General features: G+C 47.8%; 1 protein-coding gene across 6 annotated transcripts in view; it reads right to left on the minus strand.

Annotated features, from left to right (window-relative positions):
- Positions 1 to 2,242: 2,242 nt before the first annotated feature.
- LOC105496187 (ASXL transcriptional regulator 1) overlaps positions 2,243 to 13,760 on the minus strand; it is a 75,910-nt gene continuing 64,392 nt past the window's right edge. For 5 of the 6 annotated variants that reach the window (XM_071079523.1, XM_071079522.1, XM_071079525.1 and 2 more), the window contains 9 exons: positions 13,287 to 13,407; positions 13,113 to 13,210; positions 12,103 to 12,196; positions 11,481 to 11,633; positions 10,035 to 10,198; positions 9,840 to 9,936; positions 8,541 to 8,646; positions 7,606 to 8,239; positions 2,243 to 7,087 (listed from right to left, as the gene is read on the minus strand). In XM_071079523.1, coding sequence (XP_070935624.1) covers positions 4,181 to 7,087; positions 7,606 to 8,239; positions 8,541 to 8,646; positions 9,840 to 9,936; positions 10,035 to 10,198; positions 11,481 to 11,633; positions 12,103 to 12,196; positions 13,113 to 13,210; positions 13,287 to 13,407 — 4,374 coding nt within the window. In that variant the 3' untranslated portion in view covers positions 2,243 to 4,180. The remainder of the gene's footprint in view (positions 7,088 to 7,605; positions 8,240 to 8,540; positions 8,647 to 9,839; positions 9,937 to 10,034; positions 10,199 to 11,480; positions 11,634 to 12,102; positions 12,197 to 13,112; positions 13,211 to 13,286; positions 13,408 to 13,760) is intronic. The other variant, XM_071079524.1, reaches the window with a different exon arrangement.

Below are 13,760 nucleotides of genomic sequence, written 5' to 3' on the forward strand. Positions count from 1 at the left end.
TTACATTTCTTTGCAAGAAGAATCCTTGCAAAATCCTATCTTCCCTTAATTGATCTTTTGTATAAACACAGATTTTATTAGGTTTATTCTCAGCCGGTAGTTTTTAAACACAGGGCCCCAGCTGCCTAAGGAGCTGGTAAATCCTGACACAGCACACAAAACTTTGTGAGGCCAGGTGTGCTGGCGGCAAGATTGCTTGAGGCCAGGAGTTCAAAACTAGTCTGGGCAACAGTCTCTACAAAAAATTTTATTAGCTGGGCGTGGTGGTGTGTGCCTGTAGTCTGAGCTACTTGGGAGGATGAGGTGGAAGGATCACTTGAGCTCAGGAGTTCGAGGCTACAGTGAGCTGTGATCATGCCACTGCACTCCAGCCTGAATAGAGTGAGAGTCTGCAAAAAAAAAAAAAAACCCAAAAAGCTTTGTATGTGCATTCCATGGGGGGAAGAGTTCCCAAAAAAACGATTAAGACCCACCCATATCAGGTAACACAGCACTGACAACTGTTGTTCTTACAAGGCGTTCGTCTACGGCTTGTGGTAGAGATGTTCATTCTAGGCTTTCAAATTTACCAGAGACAATAGGAAGCGTGGGGATGTTGTCCAATTTTGGAGCAATCTCCAAAGTTCCACATCCTGCCCCTTCCATGGCTTCAAACAACACCCACACATAAGGGCAACACAGCCTGGGTCCCCTCCTCTCCGGGAGACAGGGCAGGCAGATGCTTTGGCCATCAAGACCCCTGATGGATGCAGGTAGCTCTATTTAGCAGGCACACATACCCACACACCCCTCTAACACAGTCTTACAGCAGGCTGGATAGCAAATAAATGACACCTTGCCAGGCCAATAGCACTTTTCCTATATTCTGAAACATTATTTTCCCTGTCCTTTGGACCATGAGCAAAATAAGCCTTCCTGACCAAATATTCAATCTAAACTCAGGACTACACCAACCTTTGGTCAGGTCTGTGGCCTGAGACCAAAAGCCAGGGTCCAAAGGGACTTCATACCCTGCATCACCCCTCAGCGCAGCGGGCACAAGGCCTACATCCTGACAGCTCCTTTCTGGAGCAAGAGTGAAGTAGGTGGCAGTAGCTGTCTAGATTTCTACTGTAGTTCACCTATTATTGTCTTGGCCTGCTGTGAACTAACAGTCATCATGTCCTAGGAGGCAGGCACTAACAACCTCGTGAAGTAGGAACTATTACACCATTCACAGATGATAGTTGGCAGCCTGGTTAAATAACATGGCCCAAGACCACAGAGCTGGCGTGTCGCAGAGGCTGTACTCTAAGAACTCACTACATCATTCTGCCTCCCTGAGGAGAGGCAATAGGCACAGGAAGGTCCCTCATCTGGGACCCTAATGCATTCTGAGCTCCTGCAGACGTAAGTGGGCAAATGGGTCCTGTGACACAAGGACACATCACCACCACCGGGCAGTTGCTCAGTCACTACAGGGCCTCCGAATCATCAGTTCTCAAAACTGCATGTCGATCAAACAGCAGCACTACAAAATGGCAGCTTGAACTGCCCAAAGGATATCCCACCACGAAGTGTTTCCTCCAATTCACAGGAAAAAATAAATGAATAGATGTTTAAACTCCCATCATTCGGTCTTTTGGCTTATTTATATACTAATAAAATTATTTCTGATAAGCACAAAGTCAATGTATTTACGTACTCTAGAGACGTCTGAGGACTTCTCAGTCAAGAAGTCAATCCCTGAAGCAGGCCATCTACTCAGGCTCACTCAACCAGCATCAGACACCCCACCCTGGGCCAGCACCTTCCTCTCACTGCCACCAGAGGCTACAGAAGGAGGTGCTTGGGGTTAAAGTTTTCCAAGGTCAGAGCTAGTCACCCACCTACAGAAGACCACTGACCATTAGGAAGCCACTTGGCAACCTCAAGCTCGGTGAAGCTGTTTGGACGAGCTGCTCAGAGGGATGTCACAATTTATGACTCCCACTCACCAGGGGAAACATTCTCATTGCTCTCGGTAGATTGATGACTGCAGTCTATGTGGTGTAGTCCGCCAAGTCATGAACAGCTAAAGACCAGTGAAGCTGCCAAGTCATTCCTTTTGGACTAACCTCCCAAAAGAAGAGCTCCAAGTATAAGAACAGTAGCTCCAGAGCCAAGGTGAGGACAGCTGGCGTCTACTCCTTCCCTTCCAGCTCAGCACTTCAGCTGACCTTCCCACACCAGCGAGGCAGCCACAGATGACTGAGACCACAACTGCAGGTTGTACAGTTTATTGTTCCAATACCACAACAGACATACAGAAGCAGTGCTTTCTCTGGGCAGCCCCCATGGACCAGATCAGTGTCAAACTGTAACCTTGAGTGTCCCCAAAGGTTCCAGCAGAGGGAAGAGGACTGGACGTGCTTGGGCCCCTGTTCCCGGTTTTTGGTAAACAGACACTTAAGTTGGCAATTTTGACTTGGCCAATACTGCATTCTAAATCACATCATTCCCAACTTGTCACTCATGCTTCAGATGACGAAAATGCCACATCAGATTAAATGAGAAAAAAACCTTTCAAACTTGTTGAAGTCATACAAATTTTATACTTGACCTAAATTAAGCAAGGACCCTCAATTCTGTAGTAAGTCGAAATACAAGATATAAGGCAGGAAACAAGGCAAAGGGAAAACACACACAGGGGCATCTACTTGCTGGAAACATGTTGGGAGAGAGGCAGGAGCAGGCATGGCTTTGTTTCTTCCCAAACCTGCCCGATGTCAAAAGTACGTCAAAAGGAGCCTCACAGTCCCAGGAGAGCATGGTCCCAGGTATTGCTGTGACAGGTGGTGGCCCTGGAGCCAGATCTGGAAGGCCTTCCTGGGGGCTGCCCAGGGAACTCACCCATGAATCCAGAAGCACTTAACACTGGTGGTGGTGATTTGTCACATATGGCAGCGAGCAGCCATTAAGGCTGTAGGAGAGATGTGAAAAGCAAGATGAGTTTGCTTGGCGGCGTGTGGGCAGGCTGACTGTGGCTCTGCAGGCTGCAGCAGGTTCACCCGGTGACCCAACAGGGCATCGGGCAACCTGGCAGGTCACAAGTCAATCATATCACCCTCACGTCGAGCAGCACAGCACTCAGTGGCTCTGACAACAGGTGTAGAGAAGTATATTACACCACTTTAATGCAATGATGCTGAAGATGTAAAATTAGGAAGAGACGTTCATGTTCTCTGTACAATACATCCATTTACAGAATCAGCCAGTACTGTGTACAACATATAAATACATGATAAAACATTAGAGGTGCATAGAGCATACTTACAGAAGCCAAAAAGTTCACTTTATACATCCAAGAATAAAGAGTTAAAAATATAAAAATATGAAACACACACTGCTTTGAAATGTAAAATGACTTTCACATACACAGGTGCGTGGAGATGCCCACTCCCATAGGGTCCAAAGTGACAGGGAAGATGTCAAGCAGAGGAATTCACCTGCAAACGTCTGGACAGCTGACTCACAAGGTCTACAGATGGCATTTTCATAGGAAAGACAACCCTATTCCCCAACCCCATTGTCCAAGCAGAGCTATTCAAGGTTCCAAATGATCCTGTGGGCTAGTGGATCACACGGAGACAGAAAAGTTCCAAATTTGCTCCGTCAACTGGCAAATGACTCAACTGTGACCCTAAGGTCAGCACGTGCACCAGCCCCCTGGTGGGCAATGCTGGGAGTTACTTTAACCCTGTGCTGCCTTTTTTCCTGGCCATCAACTCCCCAAAGTAGAAGAAGAAAAGATGGCAGGGAGGGGGCAGTGGAAGACTGGCATTTCTACTTAGTTCAGGTAAGTTAATTCCCTTGATGGAGAATGCAACCTTCTTGCTTCAGTTTCAAGTCCCTCTGGGAGTCAGGCAGTCCCCCCACCACCCACAACCCCACTCCATGCCACATCAGGCTCTGTCTGCAGGAGAGCTCAGGCTGGCTGGCCTTGGGCAGCCCAATGGGTTATACCCAGGAAACCCCTCCAGCAAGACCAGAAGGGTCAACAAGAGACAGAGGCCTTTAGCACTATAAATTCTGGGGGAAGGCAAGAGTGCTCCTGCCTAAAAAGAGTATTGTATCAATGATATTCTGTATACAGATTTAAGATCAATCATTATCAAAATACACACACTAAATATACAACGTTTCCCATGGCCATAATTTATTATCTCACCACAAGGCACAATACACAGAGCTTTGAGGGTCCAATACAGTCATCATGACAGAATGCACCACAGCCTTGGCACATGATCATGGCTTTCAGGCTGCACGCACACTGGAGTGAGATGCTTTCCACTGTGCTGCTGTCAGTGAACATTTGCAAGGAAAGTGATGCACTGTGGCTCGCACCAAACTTTGCTTTGTGGCTCAGCTGCACCACACTTCCAGCAAGGCCTTTGGGAAAGGTGGGAGAGCTGGAGGAATAATTAAAGCTGGTGGAACTCAGCTGGAGTTTAGAAAGCTTCCCATAAAATGCCTGCTTGATGCTGAGTTGGGAGGGGAGAGAAGGCGGCTCCAGAGGCTCACTGAGCCCCTTCCCTGGTTCTTGGGGTAATTTCCAGAAGGGCAAGTCCATGACAAAGGGCATCCCTTGCAAGTGACCCACCAGTTCCAGGGGACTATGCCCAGTAGCTTTCCTGTTCTCGGCATTTGCCTTAAGAGAACCCCCCACAAAAGTCTTCTCATTCTTGACACTGCCAACAGAGGCATGTGGCTTTGGAGCCCAGTCTTCCCTTGGAGTCTGTACCCCACCAGACATGGAGTTTGTGCTTGGTCCCAACTTCCCACTGGGAAAAACTGGAGGGATCTCAGCAGGCAGAGGCATCGGGTCTGCAGGCCTGGGGCGCTGAAGGGTTGCAGCCACATTCCCAGAGCCAAAAAGCTTCTTCCCTTGGCCTGTAACATTGCTCTGATCACCCAGGGCCTGACCTGTCTGCTCTGGACCAAAGGAGATCACATTTGGAGATGAGAAACGAGGTGTTCTCGAGGTAGTAAGATCTCCTGGGCTCTTGCCTGGAGCAGCATTTGAATTACTGTCCTGTGACACGGCACAGACTTCCTTTTGATCTTCACAACTAAAGGAAGAGAACTGCTCTTTGGAATCCATTTCTTCCAGTTTCCTAGAGGAAGTAATTGGATTTGTCACTGGATGGGGGGAGTCAAAACTTGGGACTGTCTTGGAATTCTTTTGGGGTGCTCCAGGAGCCTGGGTGACCTCAATCCTGGCAAGACCAGGGCCTGTTTCATAGCTATCTGGTAGAAGAGGCTCCTTCAAAGCCCTTAAAGAAATGGGGCTGCTTCCACCAACCATGCCACTGTTTTCTTCAAGACCATGTAAAGATCCCAGGCACAGGGAGCCATGGCTCTGCTCGTTTGTAAGCGGTACTTGTGGGGCTTCTGGCGTGCTGTCATCGTGGGCCGGTGGAAGAACCTTCTCTAGGGGCAAGTTACCCTGCAGCAACTGCATCACAAGTGGGTTAGTGGCCTCCACTGAGGACCCAGGCCTGGACAGACACATGGCTCTTGGCTGGTACTCAGTATTGGCCAGCAGTAGGGAATCTGGGATCTTTTGGCGGACCGCACATACTCGAGACACCCAGCTCTGAGGAGCAACCATCCCATCTGTCCTTGTAACCAGACGCAGGTCACCATTCACCTTGGACAGTGAGGCAGATTGGTTCCAACTGGGTTTCTCATCCTTGTTCACCGAAGATCCCTTTGTCACTGCAGCTTCACTACTGTCAGCCTCACTGCTGTCCTCCGTGAGGTGACCTTCAAAGTCAGAGGCTGTATCTGTGGACTCACTGTGAGGACTCAGTGCTTCAGAGTCTCCATTGATTTTCAGCTTTTCAGCGTCCATCTGTTGACAGTAACTACCAGTGCTGTCATTGCCTCCTCGAGATGGCACAGTCCAGAGTGAAGTAAGGCTATCAGTAGGATCTAGACCCTCGTCGGCTGTCAAATCCCCAGGCAATGCAGGAAGGGTGGGAGGAGCTTTCTCCCACTCCTCTCCAACCTGGGGCTCAACAGATGGTACATGTCCTCTGGATTCTGGTTCAGGCTGTTTCACTACGTCATCATTCGATGGGATGGGCATCCAATGCACAGAACTGTTAGAAACGAGAGCCTTGGTTTTCAAGTTTTCTTGTCTAGTATCACTTTCCCTCACAGGAAGGCATGAGTCACCAAGACCTAATTTGTCATCAAACGGTCTGTTCTGCAGGCAATCAGTTGATGAGGATTCAGGTGTAGAACTGGGGGTCACATTTACAGGATCCTTCATAGTGGGATGACTGTCAAGAGTCTGGCCAGTTCCTTTCTCTAATGTATCATCTCCCACTAGAGACAGAATAGGACCATTGTCTGTGGGAGTGGTGGGTCCTCGCTCCTCATCATCACTTTCCCAGGAAGTGGTGCCAGACTCACATTCAGTTCTAACATCCGGATGCAACTGAGGCTGCTCCACTAATCTCTCAGCTACTGAGGTTTGGGAGGACAGTGGGGGCAAGGCCTGGCATGGCTGGTCCCCAGTGGGAGCAATGGAGAGTTGGGAGGCATCTCCCAGCCCATCTCTGAGTCCAACTGAAGCTCTCGGTAGTAGGCAGTTTTCCTCCTTTCTTAGAGAAGCCAGGTCCTCTCTCCTCGCTCTGGACATGGCAGTTCCGGCCTGGGTATGCTCCCCATTTAGAGGATAAGGCGGCAGTAGTTGTGTTCGCTGTAGATCTGACGTACACTTTCCAGGGGTGCTCGGGCCTCCCCTGGGCTCAAGGTGGCCACAGGCCTCACCACCATCACCACTGCTGCCGCCTCTGCCACCTCCCTCATCGGTGGCCCCGCTGCCACCTCCACCCGGGCCACCCCCCCCTCCGATGGCAGTGGTGGCCGCCTCTCTATGGCAGTCATGACCTCTCGCCCCTCGGACCTGCAGAGCACGGGCTTTAATGTCTGCGAGGGTCCTGGCGCCAGTCCAGCCCCGGCAGGAGGACTCCGTGGTGGGGATGATCCGGGGGCATATCTGGTAAGTGGGCTGACCTTTAACCACCCAGGGTGGTTTGATACGTGAAAGTTGAATCTGCAAAAAAAGAATTAGAAAACAGTTTTAACTGACTGGGTGATCTGACCTAGGGACTGTAAAGCAAAACTAGGATTCTAATAGCTTAAGGGTCATGGCATACAGAATCAAATAATTTCCTTAAAACGACGAAATCATCATAGTAAAATGGCTGCCATAACACCACACCATTCAGAGAAGATTCTGCTCAAGGGCTGTTATATGCCACACTTCTAAATTTAATTTCTGGTGGGACTGTGTGAGTCACTACAGCAAAGAACCTAACACTATCTTAAAAAGATTTTAAAACTCCAAAGGATTTTGACCTCTGGAGATAACTTCAACGGAGTGAACAAAAAAGTGAGGAAGAAAAGAACCTATCTCACTAAACTTTAAGGCTGTCTCAAGAAAGCCTCTCATAAAAGGCTCTACATTCCCACATAATTAACTTCAAGGCCCCAGAGTTAAGGGCTCTATAATCTCATGACCCTCAAAGAAAACCTGGCTCCAGGGCAGCCAGGAATCAAACAGTCTCCTACCCGGATGGGCGGGACTTTGGGCTCCTCTTTAGTGGGCTGTGGCTTTTCGGTGTGAACACTTTCAATTGTGTTACGAAAGGACTGACGATCTTCAAGCCGGGGCTTCTTTTCGGGAAAGGATGCAGAGGCCGCCTGCTCAAAGGATTTCCTCTTCTGATCCTTGGGCTCCTGATCCACAGTCTCCCGAGGCAGACTAGGAATTCTGTCTGGAGATGCAGAGGCACGTGCCAAGTTGTCTGGCTCAGTCTGGATCCGAGAAGCCACAGACTCAACTGGGAATTCGGGACCCTCTGGGTCGGGTGCTGCAGAGGATGTGCCTGGCAGATGGGGACTGCTCAGCCCTGCTGGGTCAGTCTTAGCCTCCCCATCCTTGTAGAGGGGAACATCTGAGGCCACAGATTTTGCATCCTTAGCAACCCCTGCTTGTTCTGGCTCCTGTTTTTTGTACAGATTCCTCCTGGCTCTGGTTCGGAGATCTGGCCGAGAGCGTTTCTTAAAATGCCCATCTCGCTGTCGGGTGGCTGGACCACGCTGTGAACGCACTGATTCTCCTGGGACACACAAGCCACTTTTGATTTCGGCCTCCTCCTGGCCCACGTTCTGCTGCAATGACTCTTCTTTGGTCAAACCCAGCCTGCAAATCAAAATCACACCATCAGTTTCAGGCCAGAGTGGACATGTCTCTTTTATTTCTATGAATAATATGGACCCAGAAACATAGATATCTCAGAACAAAATAAATCTGCATGGTGCATAACTCTAACCACAGAAAAACTTCTGTTAGCTTCACTATGAATGGCATTATGATAAATGACCCAAGTGTCACTGCAATCTCCACACTGTTGTCCAACATGTAAGTAATACACTACTTTGAGACCATCTACCTCTATCCCCTCAAAACCCCAGACCAGGACTCATAGCTCCAACTGCCTTACTTCTGTCCATAGTAGTCTTCAAAGAACTTTTCTTTCCATTGTTCCACCTTCTTTTCCTTCTCCATTTCCTGTCGTATCCTGACTTGCATTTCATGAGTAAATTCGCCTAGGGAGAAATAAACCTCTTCTAGTAAGTGCATTCAGGATATTAATGTCTGTCTTATGGACAGCTGAATCTCCCAGTTTTAAAACATGTCTCTTCTAGAGGCTCTCTCACATCACGCTCTTACAGGGACAGAGCTAACACGTCTACTATAAGGGAAATTCACTCTTCCCTAAAGTCAGACCAAGCAACTCCTTGATCGAAAAACCAAAACAACAAAAAAAAGAACCATTCTTATTTCCCGTGTAGACAAAAAGTTAACATAGTAGGCCTGATTGTTTATTCTTAGAAAGGCCTACTTAAAAGAACAGCTGTTGGCTGGTATCTGGGAACTTACGATTTCAGGAGGGTTCCCAATCACCCTAACTGATGAGTTGTTCACTGTGCCTAAACTGTTTATGCAAACAATATGGCTTATGCTGAACACCTGCCTTCCTTCTGGGAATCTGGAATCTCGGTATGTGCCAAGCAGTGGCTTCCTACATGATCTGGCCTTGATAAAAACCCTGGGCACCAAGTCTTTAACAGGTTTCCCTAGTAGACATTTCATACATGTTGTCATAACTTGTTGCTGTGGGAATTAAATGTGTCCTGTGTGACACCACTGAGAGAGGACCTTGGAAGCCAACACATGGTTTCCCCTGGACCTCACCCCATGTGCCTCTCCATTTGCTGATTTTACTTTGTATTCTTCTGCTGTAATAAACCACAGCCCTATACATGTAACTATATGCTGAGTCCTGCTAGCAAATCATCAAACCTAGGGGTGTTCTTAAGAACCCTCTCAACACTTTCCCTACAAAATTAAATTAATAGAAGCTAACAATCACTCCATGTGACAATGCCTAAAGACAGAGCATGATGGAGCTTGTCAACTCCACAGTGTACTTTCCTCCACCCTTCCAGATGATGCCATGATTACTGGAATAGGTGTTTATAGTTTTAATGATAAAAAGGAGATGAAGAATGAGTATATACATACAATATAGTGAAAGTCTAAACCTAAACACTCTGTTATTTCTTCAGAGCTATGTGGCACATTAATACCCACCACATTTATTGATAATGAGTAAAGCCTGTCTTATACTAAATAACCCTTTGAGAAGAAAGAGCTTGGATTTTAAGTACCAGGAGACATGCAACACCACACATGTCAGGTGCATGGCAAGCCGTCTGAGATGATCAAGTCTACGTACCATCAGCCAGGCGCTCCCGCCAGCTCTGAGCCGCATGGGTAAAAAACTCGTTATTCAGTGCACTGCTGCTGAGACGCAACAGGCCATCTGTCCCCACCTAGAAGGATCAAGGGGGAAAAAAATCCTAATAAATAAACTTAAAAGAGAACAGAAGCCCATCCAGAAAGAGGCAAAGGGGAGGCTGCCCATGTGCACCTGTCTGTCTACTTCAGGCAGGAGGAAGAGGAGCTGCTGCTGGAAGTGTGATGGTAAGGCATGGAAGGTCCGAGAGTTGATCAGGGCACGGAGGTTGGTGTTGACAAGAATGGACCCAGGTGTCTCAAAATCTATTTCTTCCCCTCTGTTACGCTTCATTTGACCTATGATTTTTGAAGCAAGAAGCAGCAAGGTATAGATTTCAGCTTTTTAAAAGAAAAAAGCAAATGCCAACTGATGGGAAAACTTTGGTGACAGCACCCAAACTACCCAGAAGTTATCTGCACACAATCTGCTCAATCCATCCTAACCTGCATATTACAATTGTTCTTTCCAGGTTACTGTCATTGCCATCAAACCTAGGAGAACACTTGGGGTTGCATCCCCTCAGACAAAACTCTGTACCATGCTGTGTCACAGCCTGAAAAGGACACTTCCCACAGAAAACCAGGCAAGGCGCAGGTTCTGAGCTTCCCTCCAAAGCTGGAGAACAGGTTCCACAAAGCTCAACTGGAGAAATCATGGAAATTGTCTAAAAGTAAATCTAGTTAGTCTACTATAGAAAAATCTGCAGAAGCCTTCTATGAATGGGCTGGAGAGGGATGATCTCCATGCAGAAATGTACTAAGCACTGTTCAAAGCCAACTGAGATGCTAATACCTCTCACAGAAGCCTCAGCAAATGTTACTTTTATGTGAAAAACTCACTAGGACTAGAGACCTGTGAGACCTTAGATTGAGCACTGCTGATGAGCTAGAAAAGCAGCAAGACAGCAAATCTAGTTCTCACATGGACAAAGGTTTACTCTAATTCTCAGAAGCAAGTTTGTCTTCTTAATGGTTTCATGTGGCTCATCTACAAAAAAAACCCAGCATGTGGGCTATTAAGAATTAAATCCTGAAATAGCAAAGAGCATACCAGTATTGCAAATAACCCTAATGGGGGTGGGGTGGGGTGAGGGGTGGGAGATATAGATACAGCACTACTGAATTTGTTTGCATCCCCAAAATTCAACACATGCTTCCACTCAACATACTGACTAGGTTGGAAAAAAGGGAGCGTCTGATAGAGACTACAGATGTTGGGAATGAACGTGGCAGGATGCTACCGAAGAGAGAAAAGGGGTGTTGGAATTCTTCACTGAGAAGCTCAGAAGCAGTTTTCAGTCACTCAAACACTTACTAAGCAGTACAAGGCAGGCATAGACTAGGCCTACAGGGACATACGAGAAACTATGTGGCATCATCTCTGCCTGAAAGGAGTTCTCACAGTCTAGCAGAGAGCTACAAATGAAATCATCAAACTACAAGGTAAAAATAAATAAAAATAGAGGGCCACCCAAGAAGTAAAAATAAACTGGTAAATGAACTAGAATAGAAGACATCTTCTCACTAGGCCTGCAGGGGCCCCCTTTACAGGCAGAGAAATAAGTGCCAAGCCACTCACCTGTGGCTGGCTTCCGGAAGCCTCTCAGGAGCGGGGCAGGGTCCTGGGCGACCTCGGCCTGGCCACGAATAGCAGCGCTGCCCAGGGCCAGAGAGCCGCTGCTGCTGCTGGACGGGCTGCCGCTCTCGCCATCGGCGTGGCGGCCCGAGAACCCTGAAGGCACAGCATTCCACTGGTCAAAAGTATCACAAGCCGCGCCCACGGCTCTCAGACAAGCTCACTTCTCCCAGCTCTCCCTGAAATGCTGCCAGCAATACTGGGATACTTCCATCTCCCAGCCTTAGGCTGAGAGAAACCACCACCTCATGGTCTGGCTTTAAAAATACCACCTTACAGATGCCAAACCGCCATCTTTATTTGTATAGCACTACACCTTTTACAAAGCACTGGCACAATCAAATCCTCCATTGGATCCTCACGACTGCCTTGGGAGACAAAGAGGAAGGCACACGGCAGAGCCCAGCACTAGAACCTATGGCAGGCCTCACCCACTGGCAGGGCTCTTGCCTGTGGCCCGACAGCTCTCCTGGCATCACACTATTAAGTCAGAAACTGTTGACAGAGGGGGGCCAGGTCCCCAGGACCTGAGGAAAAAGCATCACAACCATGAGTTTACACATACCTGATGCAGATTCCACGTGGGCCCCGTTTACCTTCAGAGGAGTCAGGACAACTCGAGGCAGCATCACCCCGGTCTTTTTCTTTTGTTTGTTCGCCTACATTCCCAGAGAGAACAAAAAGAGAGCCCCAATCAACTGCAGAGCCACAAAAGCATTCCCTGGCGACACTCTCTACTCACTCTCTTGTAAAATGAAGTTCGTCTTCAACCAGATCTGTCGAATAATGCTGACGAGAGCACCGGTTAATGTTACTGAGCTACGTGCTGGTCACTGTGCCAAGCATCATTCCAAGCTACAAAACGTACTGTTATCCCCATTTTACAGGCAAGGAGTTTTCCCAAAGTCTCAAGGGTAGTAAGTGCAGGGTCACCATTCAAACTGCTCACTCCCAATCTCCTGTTCTCACTACTCTGCACTAACCCCACTTCTCCCCAGATGTTCACATGTATATTACAAGAATGAACAGAATCAGGCTGGGCATTGTGACTCATGCCTGTAATCCCAGAACTTTGGGAGGCTGAGGCGGACGGATCACTTGAGGTCAGGAATTCAAGACTAGCCTGGCCAACATGGCAAAACCCCATCTCTACTAAAAATACAAAAATTAGCCAGGTGCAGTAGTACGTGCCTGTAATACCAGCTACTCGGGAGGTTGAGGCAGGAGAACTGTTTGAACCCCAGAGGCGGAGGTTGCAGTAAGCGGAGATCACACCACTGCACTCCAGCCTGAGCGACAGGTGCAACTCAATCTCCAAAAAAAAAAAAAAAAAAAAAAAAAAAAAGAACGAACAGAATCACTCAGCCAAGGTAAAGAAAAAGAAAAAACTCACTCTGCTCAGACCTACTGTTCACTTTTCCTACGGCCCACTGTTAAATGCTACTAACAGCTAGAGACCAGACTTCTATTCTTCACTCTCTGAACATGTCCACAGCTTACAACAGGAGAAGGAAGCATCTTGCCTTGTACCTGTCATCATTCATCCTCCCGGGTTAGGCTCTACCTCTTCCTTACCTGTGAGGAAGCTCTGTAGCTGTCCCTGGGATTGGAAAGAGGTCGACTCTGAGATTCTGTAGAACAGGATGCATTCGAAGATGTTTCATCAAGAGATACTGGAAGAAAGGAAAATAAAGGTTAGTCCCTAGTGCCCGCTGTGGCTCCCTCACCCATCCGGTAAAGGGTCCTTACCATCGTTTTCACCACTCACAGTGCTGGCTTCATTAGACCCACAGCTCTCCACATCAGCCGTGTCCTCTGGCTCCTCTCCCTCCACTGTAGCCGGATGGCGGGACCACTGCAGGGCATCCTTCTGTGATAGCAAGGTACAACTCAGGTGAACAAAGCCCTACAAATTCTTAAAGCAAGACAGTCATTCCTAAATGTGTATGCTTTTGAAAAAGAGGGATTTAGAATACTGACAAGTTCCTAACCCTTTCTGACCTTTTTCTCAACACGTTCTTTTCATAACTATACCATCAATAAAGTTAGATACACTTTTGCATTCAAACATTCATTAAACATTTATAGGGTGCCTCCTATAAGCTATACCATGTTGGTTCTGGGGAGGGTGGAGTGCTAAGGAGCAAGAATCAGGGTCCGGCTCTCAAGGAGCTCAAATAAAGGGGGGGGGTGTCAATTAAACTGATTACAATACAAAGTACA

The sequence above is a fragment of the Macaca nemestrina genome, chromosome 15 (assembly GCF_043159975.1).
Source record: "Macaca nemestrina isolate mMacNem1 chromosome 15, mMacNem.hap1, whole genome shotgun sequence".
NCBI classification, from domain to species: domain Eukaryota; kingdom Metazoa; phylum Chordata; class Mammalia; order Primates; family Cercopithecidae; genus Macaca; species Macaca nemestrina.